At 39.2% G+C, this 19,499-nt stretch overlaps 2 protein-coding genes across 2 annotated transcripts; both read right to left on the minus strand.

Moving 5' to 3' along the window:
- Nucleotides 1-2,553: 2,553 nt before the first annotated feature.
- On the minus strand, nt 2,554-3,888 carry LOC122665971 (putative F-box protein At4g22180). The gene has a single exon (XM_043862090.1). The coding sequence runs from the start codon at nt 3,886-3,888 to the stop codon at nt 2,554-2,556; it is 1,335 nt and encodes a 444-aa protein (XP_043718025.1).
- A 2,683-nt stretch (nt 3,889-6,571) lies between these two features.
- LOC122665175 lies at nt 6,572-18,204 on the minus strand. The gene is made up of 4 exons (XM_043861252.1): nt 16,609-18,204; nt 7,969-8,115; nt 7,535-7,651; nt 6,572-7,433 (listed from the first exon to the last, which is right to left on the minus strand). Exons 1-4 carry the CDS (start codon nt 18,139-18,141, stop codon nt 6,801-6,803), a joined length of 2,430 nt encoding a protein of 809 aa, XP_043717187.1. The 5' UTR covers nt 18,142-18,204; the 3' UTR covers nt 6,572-6,800.
- Nucleotides 18,205-19,499: the final 1,295 nt, after the last annotated feature.

The following is a 19,499-nucleotide window of genomic DNA, read 5'->3' on the forward strand; positions in this document are numbered from 1 at the left end:
AGCAGAGCATAATAGAGGAATGCACCAATGAGGTGCAACAAAACATATCATACATTGGAGAGCATCGATATCATTTCATGTGAGAAGGAAATAGATACACACAGAGATGCTAACATACCCTACCCCAACAGCTGAGAGAACCTCTTCCCAAAATATATTTCCACTATACTAAAAGGGTTGATTTTCTCTATGGGGGTAAATGGCCCCTGCGCACATGTGAGGGCCATTGAGAGCACGGTGTTGGCATTATGGGAAGTGGGATTTTCACCTTTCATGGCGGCAGGGCAGACATAATGTACACAGCCTTACTCCTGCTTTCAGCAGAGCAGGCCTGAATGTTGAAGCATAGAGACATACGAAATTTGTCCTAGTAAGTTTCTCAAGGTAATTAAAATCACCATTGCTACTTACTTATATACACCAAGTGTCCTTCTAGCAGGAGGTGGGATTTCCTACCATTGAGTCCATTGCAGATCATTAGAACTATCATTTACATGTTTAAAAAAACAGCATGAAACATGCATCAAAATATTTCCTACATCAGAGTCTACAGTTCCCAAAACTAAACAACATGCAGCTATCTTCAGTGAGTAAAAACCTTCTTAAGGATGCCCATCTTTGTGAAAAGCTTCCTCATGCCCGCTGTTTTTAATAGTCTCATCCCCTTCAACTCACCCAACATCTTGGTTTAGCACGAAAAAATAGCTCCATCCACAACAATAGAAACCGATAAAGGCCTTAGTCATTGCATTCCAGCTGCCTATGTATCATTTATGTATTCCACCTCCTTCACGGCCTGTGATTATTGGAACAACATAGTAGCATTTGTAACAGTGGAAAAAGAGATGTTTTTTCCATTACTAAAAACATGAATACATGATCATATAGTACATCAGCTAGAACATGAATCTAATGTTTCAACTCCCTCTCTGCAATTTGCTCAATCTGTAGATTAAGGCTATGTTTGGTATGCATTCTAAATCGATTTCGCATTCTTGGATGATAAAAATAGTTAAAACAACTATTTTTATCATCCAAGAATGCAAAATCGACCTAGAATGCATACCAAACACAACTTAAGTATGCTTGAGAATGCCGGCATTGCACCCAATCTCTTCTCATTACTATGGATAAGTCAAACAAGATCACTTGTGTATGCTCAAAGTTTTTAAGTTGTTATTCGCTGGACTCCACTTGTCAGTCTTTATTAAACCATAGATTCTGCTCACTAAACTTCTCTAAAAGAAGAATAGAAGAGTTGGTATCTGAATGATTCTATTAGGTAAAAATGCACCCCACAATGAGGGAAATTTAATTTTCCCAAAAGGGATTCAGTTCTACTAGAAATTGCTGTAAAAAATATCTTATAAAACATATTTGTATTCATTGAACAAAAATCAGAGGCAGATTTAATAGTTACAGATGTAGAATAAAATTGCATTCTTATTTAAGTGTTTCAATAGGTTCCCTAATATTTAATTGAAAAATAATAAGAAACCAAACACCCGTTTCATCCCCTAGCATCGTTTTGTATTGTTTGCTAGGGTAGTAAACCATCAAAGCCTAGTCTCTTATGTGGGCAAATTTTGTAGAAGACTTGTTATACAATCTTTGGTGGAATTCAAAGAAGGTGAGATTTATCCTCAGAAACTGGTAGGATCTCTACCAGTTCAAAGCTTGAATTCAGCTCATGCTACATGATAAGATTCTGCCATATTGATTTATTCCACAATTTCATCTCTTTCCCTTGACCATTCATTAACATCTATTTGTTAACCACTCAATAGTGTTTTTCTTTCTATAGTTCATACTGACTCAGATGGAAAATTCGGTACTTTTCACCTCCCTTCAACCATGTTTCCCTAGATTTCCCACTCTAAAATTCAAAATATCACCAACCTAAAAAATTGCAAAGACTCCTTAGTTACTCGAAAATGTCCAATAAAACCACACATAAATAGTTATCCAATCACCTTGTCCTATAATGACACAGCTAGTGAAAGGGTGGCTGCAAGTTGTAATAGTACTAGGGCACTCTTTTCAGGTTTTGTTCTTAATCAAAAGTTTTATACTACTAATTATTTTTTTTTAAAATCGCCACAGAATATTTCCAAAATGCTTATCATGAATTGTAAGTTTTAAAATGATTTTTTCAGATTCCATAATTGTAGAATGCTTCAATGCCAAGTCAGATTCTCACATGCATAAAGCATCAATTATTTTCACATCAACAGATGAAGGAAGGGTGCCCATAAGTCTGATAAACATGCCTTTGGATATGTTGGTGGGTCTCAGCTACAAGTGGTTGATGGTTGAGAAAGCTTAGGATCTGAAAAATAGTACAGAAACTACAATGCGACCCTGATTCCATTGCCAAAACATTGCCCTAATCCTCAACCAAAGAAAATAGTGGAAAGTAAAACTACAAATGAGCATAAAAAACACATTAACTACATTGAGAAAGTAATATAGGACATGCAACACTAGTTAGTACAAAGTGGAAGAGGAAGAGTAAAAAGCATTAAGATTAAAGAAGGAACAGAAAATTACCTTTCATGTCGAAGGTATGATCCAGAAAGGCAAAACATTGAACTGAGAGGAATCAAATGGAAGCAAGGGCTCGATTTGGCCGTCATCAAGATGGTAGATTCCCATGTCCCTTTGCTGAGGTGGATTGAGCACTACCTTACCATCATCTGTGAAATAAATTGTATTTCCTTTCAAACCCGGGCAGCCAACAGTGGAGAGAGAATGACAGAAACCTCTCCCCAAGAACAACACTTGATCATCACCCAATCTTGATTGTTTGACCCAATTGTATCTAAAATTAGAATCACCACTTGATTCTAGATTACACTCCACCAGCTTGTATACAAGAAATCTGATAGTTTGAAGATATCTACGAGGAAACATCTTTCTACCACATTCACAGTGTGTAAAAAAACCACGATCATCAAGACTCCCCGTGGCATCTCTATAGATCCTAGAAACCAGCAATAGATTCCCCTGGGATTGCACAAGGTAATTGTGATAAAAAGAGGCATCTTCAAAAAGAGGCTCCTGATCAATTATATCCATAAATGGACATACACTGATGTCTTGTTTTCTTGGATATAGAGGAAAAACTTGAACCGGATCTTCCATATCCAAAACCATAAGCTGATGACCAATCACTGAAAGTGCATAAACTTGCCCATTGTAAAACACAACATCCTCTCCAAAGTCGTCCCTTTTAATATCCTTGAATACCACCCATTCGTTATCCCCAAGTTTACAATATGCTAACCCACATGAATCCATAATGGCTAAAACAAGGCAGCCAGGTTCAGTAGGGTTGGAAGACAAAATCACTTTGTGAAAGAAATTCTGACTGTGCCAGCAATAAATAGGTTTTCCAGCCCAACTGTCCAAATAAGGAAGCACAATGATTGGGGCTTCTCTTGAGAACGGATTGATGAGAAAACAATGCTTCGGGTTGGGGTTGGAAGCCAAAACCCAACCCTTGCAAGAACCAAAACATTGTCTCGCTTCCAGCCAAGGTATATTGATATGATAAACCCTACTCTCTGAGAGACTGAAAAAGCTAAGAATTTTAGTTTGGGGAGAGAATGAGAACATCACCCAGGGATATTTGTGCATTAGGCGTCTTTCCATAGAAACCCTTCTCCATGGCACACAAACTGCTGCGAATCGCAGATTATCAGGAAACACTAGTCGTTCCAAAATAATCTCTATCATATCTTTTGGAAGTCCAGACCACTTATGTGTTCCATTCCTTTCCACCTCTTTTTTATTCTCCTCACCTTCTTTCTTTAACTCAAGGTCAGACAAAGCAAGAACTAAACTATCAGTACATTCCTCTTCAAAGAATCTTCTTCCTTTATCCATTTCGTTATTGATCTTATATTCTATATCTCTACACCAACCAAGAAAGAAGAAAGAAAACAGGAGGTTAAATAGAAAATCTTGCATTCGTAAGCTTAATCCTCCATTGTTTGATAATATTACTTATCAAGGATCCCCTGTGTTAACTAAAGGATCGAATGGAGGTCAAGCCTTACTCTCAAACAAAACTTATGAACAGGAAAAACTGCAGAAGCAAAGGATTAAGGAAAACTAAAGCAAATGTACACGACAAGAAAGAGAAAGGCGCGAACCTTTATGTCCGAAGAAAAAATCGAAACTCGAAAGACGAGAGCTGTGTACGCAGCATCCCCTCCCCGGTCCCAGGATTCCCCACTGCCCTAATTACCCTTCCTTCTAAATGGACACAACCACAACAAGGTATTAATAGTCGGAATCGGTGGGACCCTTTTAAATTACCCTTTAACCCTTCTTTCCTTGGTTATAGTGCACAGTATCGGATAGGGCATAGGTCACTTGCAAAACCGATACGATATACAGTATCAGAATGGATCAGTTGTATCGGACAAAATTACTCATAAATCTTTTTAAAAATAAGTTTTTTGACCATATTACCCCTTTTCTATACTATGTCATCGATACAGTATTAGGATCAGCTACATGCTAAATAGGTACCATGCTTTTTTCTAAATAACTAATGCTTACATAAGCCTAATCTTTTTAAATTGAGGCCTGAATCCAATGTCAACAAAACCAGGCCTCCTATGGATATATTCCCATTGTCCTCTTAATTTACAATTTTTGTTGTTTGTCCTAAGGAGATTTGAGCTCATGACCTCTTAAGTATGAGGTGTTGGTCTTTGCCAACTAAGTTACACCAGTGGGATTAAAATTGTGAAGACTTCTTAGTTAATTAAAAATGCCCGCCACACATAAATAGCTATCCAATCACCTCGTTCTAGAATGACAAAGCTAGTGAAAGGGAGATGCAAGTTGTAATAAGTAGTAACACACTCTTTTTTTTCAGATAAAAAAACCCAAATTCTTATTTAAAAAAAAAAAAAATCAGCATAGAATATTTTCAAAAGCTTATTATGAATTGGAAGCTTGAAAATGACTTTGTTCAGATTCTATAATTGTAAAAAAATCTTTAATAACATGTCAGATTCTCAAATATATAAAGACTGCATTATTTTTTCATGAATAAGTGAAGGTGCGTATATAGTCTGATCAACAGTCCTTTGGACCCTGGGGGTTACTCAGTTGGCAAGGACCAACACCTCACAAAGAAGAAGACACGAGTTCAGTTCTCTTTGATCCCCAACTATTCAAAAAACCATTCCTTCAGATATTTTGATGGGTCTCAATTTTAAGTGAAGCTTCTATTGATGGCGCCCTTTGGAGTAAAAGTTCTTGATATTAGACGAAGGAAAGAGACCAATTTATCTAAAAATTGTTGTGCTCCCAACTTTATCTCACGCACTCCGAGTTTCTCATCCCCCTTCTTGGTGCAAGTAATTTTTTAGGTTCTAATAACTTTTTATCTTTAATCAATTCACCCTCTCATAGGTTACTAGTCATCCAACAGCTACCCTCCCACCTAATGCCATACCCTCCTGTATAAGTACATACATCCATATAGATACGAGTGCAGATCATGTCCATCTACAAGTACCGTTCAAGGCCTTCCAAGGCCACTCACATGGAATCCACTGTGAGACCCACAAGAGGAGTGGATTCCATGTGAGTGGCCTTGAAGAATCTTGGACGATATTTGTACAAGAACACAATTCGATCTCTATTGATACTCCAACCGCTGTGGATAATCTCTCCAAAATTTTTAATGCTTTGTTTTCCCACTTGAACTGAAATATGAGATGTAATAGATGCCAAGGTCTACATGTCCACTATTCAACTCAAACCTGCCACATGGTAGACAGATCTTTGATACCTAAATATATTAAGGGCCTAACAAAAGAGAAGTGTAGAAAAGATCTAGTACCAAGTCAATTTTTCCAATCAACAAAATTTTAAACTAATATTGGGAGTCATCATTAAAACCAGGGGTGACAACCAGACCATTACGGTCGAGTCTTAATGGATCTCATGCAGCTGATGTCTTTCATCTTTTTTGGCTAATCAATCCTTAATTTGTTGATTAAACCTTTTTTTTGCAAAAGGTATGATTAGGTCTTTTTTGCAAAAGGTATGATTAGGTCTACAACAAGGTCGGATTAGCCTGGGCCTTTTCAAACCCCCAGCCTAACCCCGAGCCCCCATAGTTGGGCCCAGGCCCTAACAGGCCTGGCACTGCTTCAGGGCCAGAAAAATCCAACCCTGACCTGGTATGGTCTCCCTTGACCTCCTGTGGGAGGGAGGGGGGGGGGGGGGGGGATGGAACATGCACACTCAACTGACAAACCACCAAGCAACCGTTGTTGTTTGCTACAAGAAAGTCATTTCAGTGTAACATAATCCAATGGTATTATCTATGCAATTTTCTTTTTGCGACAAGAAAATCCTATCAGTTTAACATAATCTAATGGTATCTATGCAATTTTCTTCCTCCATGAATTCACTTTTGAGGGACTTTCCTCGCTTAGAACTTTGTGATATGGATTTAACCATGGACCCGTCCATGTTTGCCAAATCATAACTTGTAACAATTTTTTGTCACATGCCTCGGGGCATAAGAAAAACCTCCTTCATAAAATGGACAAAACTGATAACATTGGAGCTTAACCGAGGACACCAAATTGGAGTTAACTATACAGTCAAGTGGTGCGAAAAGCTTGGTAGGATAACACAACTTTTTCCTTTCTTCTGCATATACACAGCTATCTACATACGGGAAAGACTCAACCGGATCTACTTAACTGTTACTGATTTTTTCAGTAGTAAAGGGCTCTATATGCTGCATCTTTCTGTCAGGTCAACTAAACCAAATTACAGGATGGGGAGGATGGATACTGCCCACATGCCTTCTTCAATGCACCAAACACAGCAGATAAAAGCATAACCACAACAATCTTCTTCGATGCCAACACCCTCAGGTTCACTCGCAGCCCATGCAATCTCATAAACTTAAATATCCCTAATGCAAACACGAGAAGATAAGAACCAACAGAGCACAGGACCATCCTAAGAGCCTCCTTGAGCCCACCTTCCTTCCCTAATCCATCACCAGATAAGTCCACATTAGACCAAGATGGCCATACATCACTGCTCTCTCCCTGGGTTAACCCAAGAACCTCATTCAGCCAGACTGACAAGCTGACAAGCAACCTTGCAAGCCATGCAATCTCACCATCAGAGACAGGCCGCTTCATCCAGTCACCCTTGTACTTGACATCAGTTAATGTTTGATTGCCAACCCTCCTGGGCTTGAATATCTCATCCCTGGTGTGCTGAACCTGCTTCACTTCTGACGTGACTGGTGAGGTACTCCCGGCAGTGCAACCAAATAAACAACACATCTGAGCTTTCAAAGAATCCAGGGTCTGAAGGTTACGTTGCAAATTGTCACCAGAAATTTCTTGGATTTCAGATTCAGCACGCAATATCAGCAACTGCAAATGGAGGTACAAAACCAACTCAGATCCTCGGTTCTTGATAGATGGAAGGAAATAAAGATATATAACTTCATACTGGTTTAAAAATTCAGATATACCTGAAGCAAATGACGTCCACCATCTTCACTCTCGCTGAAAAGAGACAAATTTTGGTTCCAGTTTTCATGTAAGAAGGATCCATCAGCATCACCCTCAGATAAGCCATCCTCCCAGTCCTGATATCAACAAACAACATGTAAATACCAATAGAATGTAGGTATAACGCTTATGACCTCTTTAAAGTCCATCCATGGGAATCAAAAAGATAAACCCATTATGCCCTACCTAAGCACATAAAATCTCAACCTCCCATCTTTCTTTGCCAGAACTACCTAACCCACCATCCCACCTCTTTAAAGCAGAAACTGAAAAGCCTACAGTCCATATTTATTGGAAGCGCAATAATTGATCATTCTTTTCACTCCATATTACAGCCCTGTAAGATCCACACACACACACACAGAGAGAGAGAGAGAGAGAGAGAGAGAGAGACCTGCAACTGCTCCCGAATGGAAGGAACATATTTTTGTAAACTGTTGATCATTGGTGAGGAAGATACATTTGGTTTTGAATGAAATGCAGCATCAACTCTCTTTACTAGGTCCATCAGCTCTCTTGACGATGTTAAAACGTTTAGTACCTAAAGAAGAATATGATTATTAAGGAAATTAAGAGAAATAAACCGTCACAAATTGGTCTCTCTAAAAACGAATAATATAATCTAACACTAACTATCCCAATATAACACGGTGACATCAACACAACCCATATGATCCACCTGAAAGAGCTGAGACACAGGTTAAAAGAAGTATAGCTGCAGTTGGACAAAGCCTAATAAAATTTTAAAAAAAATCCCGCACTAAAATGATGCAGATAAATCACAGATGTAGGCTTATTTTAATGGAAAATAAGCCATTGGTAGAGTTCTATACATGTTGGAGCTTTGGTCCAATGGGTTTTCAACTTTTCAGTGTAATGAGCCACTTTGAGTGTACCCAGTGCACGAGGCTCCCGCCACTGTGGGGTCTGGGGAGGGTCATAATTTACACAGCGTTACCCTTGCTTTCGCAAAGAGAGTGTCTCCAGACTCGAACCTGCGACAACTTGGTCACAATGGAGCAACCTTACCATTACACCAAGGCCTGCCCTCAGTGTAATGAGCCTCTTTAATGGACCTAAATTATGAGTAAGAGGTAGGAATACGAGATTGACGAAGAATTAGAGGTAGGAATACGAGATTGACGAAGAATTAGGTTTAGTTTTTAGTAGTTTTATTTCATTAAGTTGTTGTTATTTCATCATTAATTAAGGATTGGATGGTCTTGTATGAATGAAACTCCTACTCCTACATTGAATAGAGTTGTAATCATGTGGGACACTTAGCCTATCTAGTTAGTTAAGATAGAGTGTTTCCTATTTCAAATACACTTTTCTTTCCAATTATAAGCATACTTCAGTTTCTATTTAAATATAAGGCCAATAAGCCCTCGTGATTTTTACAATAAAAGAAAGCATTGATTCCTCAAATTCTGCAGTGATTCAACAATTAAATAAAGCTTTGTTAGCAAAAATGGGTTTCAAAAGCCGTTCGTGTTTTTTACCGTTTAAAACGCCATTTGCTGTTTGATTGCGAAGTATACAGGAAAAAACGGCAAACAGCACAGCCCTTCGTTTTAAATGTGTATACGTTTTTTAAATGGTAAAAATGGAAATTAAAAAAAACCCAAATCACAAAACCCCAAAATCGAGTTCACAAATCACAATCATGGATTCACGAATAACCCTAAACCCTTTTCTTTCCCTTTGACCTTCCCAATATGCGCCGTTTCCTGCAAACCATCCCCAAATCAAAAGGAAAAAATAAAGTCAAAGACTTGAAGGAGATCTGAAGTAGGAAGACTCTGAACTCTGAACCTTCTTGAAGGCGATTCTTGAATGTAACAGAATCCTATGCGGCTTTGCTATCCTCTTCCTTCTACGCTATACTTCCATTGTTCTGTTTCTGTTTTGTTATAACATTCTCTGGTTCTGTTATAGCTCTTGAACCAATCCAAAATGGTTTGTGTTTTGTTTCTGATCATGACGTTTTTACCTTCTTTTACATAAAAATTGGTCTGTCTTGGACCTTTCCAGATTGTTTCCTTTGCTTCGCATGGAATTCGGTCGACTGATCTCTGGATGTGGGTTGTTGTGTTCACTTTAGGATTTTAATCCTTGTAACTGTATTGTGCCTACATAGTACATGATATGATTCTTGCTTGTTAATGGGGTCCCTTGTAAAATGTGTTGAGCAGTTTCATGTTCAACATTCTCTCATTGGTTTGGAGAGGATTGTTGCAAAATTTGTTATCTCAAGGGATAGGAATTGCTGATAATGGTTAAATTCTAAGAACTCACACAAGAACTATTCGACAGAGAAATTTCCAATTTAGACTTTTAGAGAATTAAAAGGTGGACTTATTTGGTGTTTCAATTTTTTCACACTAGATTCCACTTCTGGAAGGAAATCCTTACCATAATTTTTAACCACAAAAACTAACGAGAATATTAAGTTTTAAGAGAGGACTACAAAAGAAGCCCTCTTGTACAAAGATGGCTAGATTATTTCCTAGTGAAAACCTGAGCTTTCTGGGGAAGGGTTTCCTGGTTTATACAGTGATTGAATGAATGATTACAAGCATGCTTAACCACATGAGTGGTTCAATTGACTCGATCAATATTGTATCTTACACAATGCTTTTTAGATTTCCTGGCAGGGCTATTGGAGGATAATTCTGAAATTTTGTTTGAGGGAATGAGTGGTTTTGCATTTATTCTATAGACTACTGATCCATGTTGAAAAATTGAATAAAACTAAGTTATGATGTTTTGGACATTAAATGCAGATATTTAAGTAACATTTCCTCAGTTTATAAGAATATACTGCCGTTTTTTTTTAAATCTACGCGTTTAAAACGCTTATGGTCCATTTCCGTTTTTAACCGTACCGTTCATTATTTTATGTCGTTTAAAACGTGTACCGTTGGACTACGTTTTTTGTTTTTTTTTGGCCGTTCCCGTTTTTGCTAACTATGATCCTGAAATAATTGCTCTGGGTGTTCAATAATATTAGAGGTGGCATTCAACTATCAATTCTCGAGACTCATATTGAACAATCTATATCTGCATCCTGCGAGTTTAGACAGTAGACTCACTCTACCGGAAGCAACAAAGGCTGTAACTAAGGGTATCAATTTGGTACAGTACCGGTATTTGGTATGGTACCGAAGCCAAACACCCTATACCGATATTTCGAGTACGGTATCATTTTCCCATACCGTTAACGTACCGTACCGTACCATACGGTATATGGTATGTGTTCAATATGGTATACGGTATTTGTTATACATTTCTTATATTATATATATAAATTAGTATATATATTTAATACATATATATATTATTTATTATATATAAATTATGTATATATGCCTGTAATACGATACAGTACCGGTATTCGGTACGGTATCGGTATGTACTGCCGGTATCAACCTCCATATTGATACTGTACCATATCAAGTACGGTACCATTTTCCCATATCGGTATGATGGTACATGTAATACGGTACTGCTTCGATAAATGGTTTCGGTACCGAATTGACACCCTTAGCTGTAACTATTCCTGTAAAAAAAAAATAAGGGACCTACTTCTCAACTTAGAATTTAGCTCTACCTGTCCGTCTCTCTAGTTTCTACTATAAAGTTTAGCAGCACTTCTATCAATCTTAGAATAAAATCTGATCAAACAAGCAACAAAAGGTGGTCCTTTCATCTCTCTGCCTAAAGTGATTTGAGCATATTGAATAGGTGGCTAACCTTATTGATGCAGATCCAAGGGCCTACATCCGCAAGAATAAGAAGAAGAAGCAGTCCTAGGAGTAGGGCCAAGTGTTTGGAGCCTTAGTTTAAGTTTATTAGTTTTCATACTTAGTCTCTTTTGTAAACTTAAATTTAACTGGTTCAAACCATGGTCCAATTTAAGTGATTTTCATTCTTTTATTGCTTGGGGAATATTCTTTTATTTTTAGCCCCCACACCCCTCCACGATTTCTAAAGAGGGAGTGACTTGCATTAGGAATTAGCCTAGAATTCAAACTCCTAGGTCGAATAGGAATTAGGCCATTGGCCATATTATAAATAAAACAAATCATGGGAGGCTCCCCCCAGAATTTAAAAATTAACTCTTGCTTGCTGCCATTGCTGCTGCTGCCTTGCTCTATTGAGTGTTGCCTTGTGAGTCATATCAAGGTGAAGGGACTGGTGGATCTCCAATTGATTCCTTGCATCTTGTAGATCGGGAGGACCTGCTACTCGTCTTCAAGCTGCTGCCATTGAAGACCTGCAACTCCAAGTAAGTGGTTAATAGTATTAGGCATTCCCTTCTTCTCCTAATCCTCTAAACCCAGCTCCATCGATCCCCATTGTCATCCAGCATTAAAACCTATCGATCCATTAAACACTAAACCTTTACAATTCTGTCCAACACTATTCCATCATCAGAAACACTTCAAATTCAAACCACAACATTCCTAGTACACCCCCTCCACTCAATCCAGACCTCTGCCCCATCCCATCATCAAAACCCTAAATTCCCTCAACTCCCATAAAAACCCAAAACCCTAAATTACAGTTCAGCCACATCCAGCCATCATCAGACCTCCATACCTTGGCCGAGTAACCCTCTCTATCGCTAGAGAACTTGACCTGAAGCTCTTGCCCTAATTCCACCTCTAAACCCTAGATTCCATCACTTTCATCTTTTCAAAAACCCAAAACCCTAACCCCAGTTGCTACCCAAATACATCTAACCTACTTCTACCATTCAAAACCCATAAAACCTAGTCTATTAGATTCCCCTACACCTGCCTAGCTTTACCATATAAGATACATCCTCATTACCGTAACCCTAAAATTGACCTAAAACCGCAATTCTATCCCCATCGAACCCGCAGCTTAATAGGTCCTGGTTGTCTGGCTCCTAGTAGGTCTCTTACCTATCTAGGACTACATTACTGATTACATTTGCTTTCATCTTCTTCGGTACATTTAACTTTTACTGACTCCTTTTGTGAAATTAACAGTTGTTCCATCATACCACAATGCATGACTGATTTCATGTTGTTATGCCCTCATGCTCCATCAAATCCTCTAAAATGAATAAAAATATATGCATTCGTGTTGCTATACTCTCATGCTCCGTCATCAAATCCTCTAAAATGAATACAAATCTATACAGTTTAAATAATGCTTATTCCGGAAAATTTTACATCTAGATGCTAGTAAAAGTTGCAAACCCTAAAAAGCATCAAGATATCCTCCACTTCTCTTAAGTATTGTGTCCTATTAGGATACAGTTCAATGTGAAGAGTAATAAAATCATTAATTCAATTGCATTCAAAAGACAGCGCCAATGGGCAAAGGTTGTGACATAAATAAGTTCCAAGGCAAGCACTACATGCATAGGAGCCAAAAGAACCAGGCCCAAGGTACTAAAACTCGGGTCTCGGTACCAACTCCACTCTTGGAAAAACCGAGACGAGATCTCACAGAGTTGGTGCATTTTTTTTTTTTCCAACTCGAAGCCTCAACTTTGGGTCAACCCGAGATCTGGACCTGAGATCCGAGATCTCGCCGAGATATGTCGAGTTTTGTCCAATTAGGTAAGGTATTTAAGTGGTAGGTGGGTTAAAATAATGGGTCGAAACCAAGATCCAACCGAGATCCGAGATCTTGCCGAGATATTGCACTTTTGAAACTCGTAGGCAGTCTCGTCTCGGCTTTTCCAAAAACCGAGAAACTCGACGAGATCTCGCCGGCCGAGATCTCGCGAGTTCTCGAACTATGACCAGGCCCACACCACTTAGTAGGGCCCACGGTTCACTTTACTGACTTATGGGCCAGGCCAGCCCATTGGGCTTGGTGCTTTCTGGTTCACCCAAAACCAGAATCGTGGGGAACCTTTAAGTTATTTCTTCTGTAATCTTAGACACTTTCTTTATATTTTTCTTTCCTTATGTTTGGCAATAGCCATTATAAGTGTAAGGGACCTTAGAGTTCTACCCACAATTTTTTAAGATGAATATGAATTGGTTTTCTGCAATGGCTGTGTGAAACAATGAGATATGTATGGTAGGGGAAAGCTAGGATGGACCCTAGGTTCAGGCTAAACACCCCTCTTACAGGATCCCAAGTAAACCCAAATCAGGAAGTGAACAAAAATCAACCTTCTCAGATGAAGGCTAAACTCTGATAATCAATCATGAATAAATAATATAGATGTCCTTCAAAAGATGGTAATGATCTAATGGTCGGATTAAAAGTAATGAAAGAATATTCAAATGATCAAATCTGAAACTAAAAATTCAGCAAGTAAAATATTTCAAATTAAACAAAATCAGGAACTCAGATTAGTGTGAGATTCAATTCGAGTTTAACTCTCAGGAAGTTTAATCAATTTCCAAAATATAGATAAAATCTAAGGCTGGATTAAAAATGATTTGAAATTCTTTAGATCAGAAATAGAACACAGGCTGAAAACAAGAGGTTTTAGCAACTCCAGAAATAAAACTCAGAACAGGGAGATACCCTGGTCTATGTTCAGTCCTAGGGTGACCTTGAATGCACCCCAAAGGATGAGTATTTCTGTTTCAGGTGAAGAAACAATATTGATTCAAAGTGACTCAAAAGAAAAAGGAGTGCCGCAGGATGCATAGACCAGGTATTAATGATGTTAAACAGCAAACAGACCATCAAGATTAATAAATAGTTTAAGGCTGATGTTCTAGTTCAAAACAGAGAGGAAATTAGAGCTCAGCAAGATCAATTGGAGGGAGATTAAATCAGTACCTTACTTGCAGTGAAAAAAAGAGTATACGAAAGAGAAGAAAGATAATAATGGCTTCCCACCAACGGGATCAGAATCCCACTGTCCAAGGCTTCTCACCAACAGGATCAGAATCTCATTGTCCAAGGCTTCTCACCATGATGCAATTGCACAGCACTTATGAAGAAAACTTCAATTTTAATTCATCATACATTGTCTGAGACAATGACTCTTACAAGCTTTATATAGCTAATTAATTCAAAATCATACTCCAACTCTGAAAAGCAAATACTATTTCTAAGCAACAAAATAAGACGCAAACTAATAAAAGGAATCCTTCTCACACAAGGTGAGGGAATTCAAAGCCTATTAAACAACTTGATTCTAAAAGGAACTAACTACCTAAGCTTAATCCCGTATGCCTACTTTCTATCCATATTTCAGGACCATTAAAGTAGCCCATACACTGAAAACACATGGAATCAAAGGCCCAACACATACATAACCTAACCCAAAGCTTATTTCCAATAAAATAAGCCCTTTAGGTGAGTTATCTGCATCAATAGATGTGATACCTAGGTTAGTGAGAGACTGAACAAGGCCATAGCCCATACATGAGAAGCCTTGGACATCCTACTGTTAGTTTCTATTTCTGCACATGCAACTGGCATCAATAGGGTATGTCATGGCCTTCTTCTTCTCCTACACTTGTTGCCACTGTTTTTGTTGGGAGTGAGAAGGGTTCCATCGATCCACCATCAAAGCCTGCTATTGGAGAGGTCACAGTTCTTGTGACACTCTTTGTTCTGCTTTCAGAACAGCAATTTCCGTGGTAAATTTCATCACATCCATCCAATAGAGAGAACAGCAATTTCCTCAGCTATAATTTCTTGGTCATCCAGTGGTTGAATCTTCCTGAGGTATGCATTTTCTAAATCTAAACTTTTAGTTTATATTTTTGAACTTCTAGTATGTCTCATGATCTAGCCATTAATGGTGGTTGAAATTTTGGAGTGTTCAACTTCCCCAGGTCCCCTACCCTCGACTGGAAGGGTTTCCCATCTAAGTTAGCAAGTTACTATTTTGATAGTCCATCTTATTTTACGAGTTTTCTTTCTGCTTGAGTCTTCCCTGTTCTACCAAAAAAAAGTGTTTTGACTTGCCATTTTTCTTTGTGGCTGAGTGCTTAGTGATTATACCTCATGCCAGACCTGTTACGACACTAAGTATCAAAAGATCTCATTATTAGCTTACTACTGTGGGTTAGGTTATTAGTTGGCTGTCAGCGACCTAATTCTACATTAGGTTGGCTGGGTGGCTCACCTATTTTGCAACATGGCATGTCAGGTGAGGTTGAAATTTGGTGGACTGGTAGACCCCAAGGCTCCCTACTTCCATGTCAAGTTTCAGCCAAAATGGAGATTGCTAAATGGCATAACAAAGCAACGAAAAATTAGGAATTACCAAAAGGGTGCATGGACCACCAAGGGGATGCATATGATGGTATGTATTATAGGGGAAAGTAACTAATCAACTTTTGAGGCTGCAACTTGACGTGTTACCAATTCAGACAATTTCCAAGATATCAAATGGCTGAGAATTGCCACATCATCCTTCCATACAATAGAAATAGGTGAGCCACCCAGCCAAGCTTAAGTGGACAGGCCATCTAGCTAACCTTTTAGTGCATCAATATTAGTCATAAGATGTCCAACATTAATTTGTTCATAGAATCTTGAATTTACACATTCCACTCTAGTCATCAGGAATTCATTGAATATGACAAATATCCAACAAAGGGCTAAAAGAAAGCTGGAGGCTGAAAGATGAATAACTGTCAAGGCCACAATTTTCCCCCTTTTCATTTATGAGCCAAACATCAGAGTAAATTGAAGTATCTGCCACAGCAGAAAGAATGTATTTGAATGCATTCATAATAAGCAACAAGTTCTCACTGCATGGGAGAAAAATGCATAAAATCAAACATAAGTAATAAAGAGAATTCATTATCCAGTTCCTAATAATGAAAATCAAGCATACAGAATACTTTCCATTTTCCAACGTAGGCCTTTGGCATAATCTGACTTCAAAATGGGTATTGGGAACGTATAACACGAAAGTATAGGGCCATATTTACAGAAAAAATATACCTCATGCTAGAAAGTGGAAAAGCAACAGATTCAAAGCAAAATAAAATTTACTTTGGTGAATTCAAAGCAACATAGTAACTAAAGTAATTGCAAAAAATAGATAGACAAGCTGGAGACGAACCTTTGACAGCATCTGAATAATTGTCTCTGTATCTGTGTGAAGAAACTTGTGGGCAAATCCAAAAAAATGCATAACCAAAGAGCTATAGAATAGATAATTGGACAGCACAAATCCTTGCCAGGGAGATGCATAGCCACTTGCAGATTGACACTCATCCTTGAGGGCATCCTTTTTATCCGGGGACTGGAAATTCTCATTTCTCGAGTTTCCAGTAGATTGGTCTACAAGTGCATCAAGCTTCGAAAAATCTTCCAATGTAATTTTCCATGGTTCTATGTAAGTGAGCCAGAGTGAGAAGACCTGAGATGCATTCTTGATGGAGGTCTCCATTGGGCAAAACAAAAATGTTCTTAATATGAACCTGTACAAAGGCCTTTGAACCAAAGAGGTCCAAGAACCAACAGAACTCCCATAAGAAAATAGTGACAACGCGGCCCTAGATTTTAAAACATCAACAGAACCTGAAACCCTCCAAAGAGGGCTTCCAGTAGATTCAACCGGATCAAAACCGTCCGTAGGAGCAAACAAGCTTCTCATCAGATATTTCACAAACAATTTCAAAACTTCTCCCAGCCCAGAAGTTGGCGGAGTCTCACCCAAAACTGCTCGGAAAGGAAAAGAGACACCGACTGATCGGAATACGTTCACAGGTAACGGTGAGAAATCATTATCAACCAACCAAAAGTGTATCAACGTATTAACCAAGAATTCCGCTTGCATGAGAACTGAGCCATCGTAGCCGGAAGAATAATGAAGAAGAGAACTACGGTAAGGCTGATGAGCGTTTGAGCTCTGATCCGGGACAAACGCCCGTAGGTAAGCATAGAGAAGTCGAACATACAAGCTACATTCATTCTTCTGCCCTAACCCACGCGTAGCACCCCCTACAACTGGGAGAGATGAGGTCCAATTCTCTAACCTAAACCTCCGGCTTTTCTTAACTATTGCAGCGTCAGAACTTTCGCTGTTGCCCCTGCACACAGGATAATAAGCAAACCAGAACATATAGTATTCAAACACATTCAACTGAACATGGTAAGAACCCTTAACTTGATCATCCTTAATCCTCCCTCTGAACAACGGAAATAAATCCGACAAGACACGAGAATCTCTCTCATTCTGGAGCATACACCTGGCCCATTCAGGCAATCTCTCGACCGGAAACACGTATTTCACCAGAGAATGCCGATCTACAGCAGTAAGCGAAGAAACCAAAACACCAGAAGGGGAAAGCAGATCGAAAACCCTACCTGCAAGCTCAGAATCACTAGAAGCCTGAATCTGTTCAATCCATCCACCAGACGAAGGCGATTTCTGCGACAAGCATTCATCGAATCCGAAAATCTTACAAATTAGGACAGGGAACACAATCGAGAAGAAAGATCGGCTCTGGTCTGCGGTATGTTTCTGAAGGTAAGCTTCGACTGCTGTGCAAGCAGCAGATATCATAGGTGGAGATGAAGAGGCGAGGATAGTGGACGCAAGCTCTTCAGCTTTGTTCTGAGAGTCCATAGCGTAAGCGTGAGTGATCATGGCAGCTCCAAAGAAGCACAGAAGCTTAAGAAAGGGTTTTAAGCTTAACTTTGTGAAGGGAAAGGGTAGAGACGAAAGGCCAAAAAAAATGTTGTTGCAGAGGGAGAAAAGAAAACAGGGAGACGAGAGAATGGATTCTTTTAGTTCTTATCCCTTTTAGGGCACGAAACTAAAGAGAGAGAAAGTATTTGAAGTTTTAAATGTGTGGGAGGCAAATGGCGCCTTTTATGCGCACAGAGAAGTTTCGACGGACGTTTTGGCTATTAGTTAGACAGGAAAGCTGGAGAATCGTCAACGTGGCAGTTAACTTGGTGACATTTTTAGATGGGCCCCACATGTTTCATGTCGCCCCCGAATCGAGTGGAAACTGGGAAGTGGGAAGTGAAGACTGAAGAGACTAGAAAACGCGGATTCGTATTCGACTATTCGTATAACAATATTTGGTGAAAGGTTCATGGGCCTACATAATACCCAATCCATCGGTTGCACTGCATGGACCAGTAAGGATGCAAGTCAGGGAGAATAATTTGCCACAACTTTGAACCAAAATGAACTGGGTTTTCGCTGTACTGGGTTCAACTCACAGGTTACCACGTAGATTTCATGTCGATTCAATGGTTAGTAGATGAACTCCTTGTGGCCTGCCATTTTTGAATTTTGAGTAGTAAATCGGACCTCTATCCCCTGAGGTTCGTTGATCGGTACGGTTGTGCGATTCCTCTCATAAGGGGGACTGAAATGACCATTCCACCCTCTGACCGAACACACTGCCCAGGTAGAATCCACCCCCTTTTATTAGAGACACTAGGGAACCATACCGGGCAGGAGAACCGTAGATGATAAAAATTCTAGCAAACCACTCAACCCCAGGCCGTAGACGAGCTTGATCGATAAAAATTGGGATAACTCGTGTTTCAATTTTGCCAATACCACCATTGTCAATCTATCCTCCTCCCTAACCACCACCACCTTTGCTGCCACCACCAGTGATGCCGACAACCTTTCTCCATCGCCTGCCTCCAGAAGCTCCTTGATCCCTTCCTACAACCCCATCTCTCTCTCTCTCTCTCTCTCTCTCTATGCACCACCCTCCTGCCGCAATTCCTCGCCGGTATATGTCACGAGGGTAAGTGAAGGATATAGACTTTTGTAATGCTTAGTAGATTGTGGTGCCTCTTGACATAAGACATTTGTAGAAAAGGCGGACTGGCACGATGGGCGTTAGAGAGGTAATTAAGCATCCAGCTGGAATGTGTTCCTGACCTCCAAACCACAATTAGAGAGTTTTACCTCATTGCAACAATTCTTCAAAACCTTGGTGACTTTCTTACATCTAGAGACTAGAAATTGTTAACAGC

This window comes from Telopea speciosissima, chromosome 6 (assembly GCF_018873765.1).
Source record: "Telopea speciosissima isolate NSW1024214 ecotype Mountain lineage chromosome 6, Tspe_v1, whole genome shotgun sequence".
NCBI lineage: Eukaryota > Viridiplantae > Streptophyta > Magnoliopsida > Proteales > Proteaceae > Telopea > Telopea speciosissima.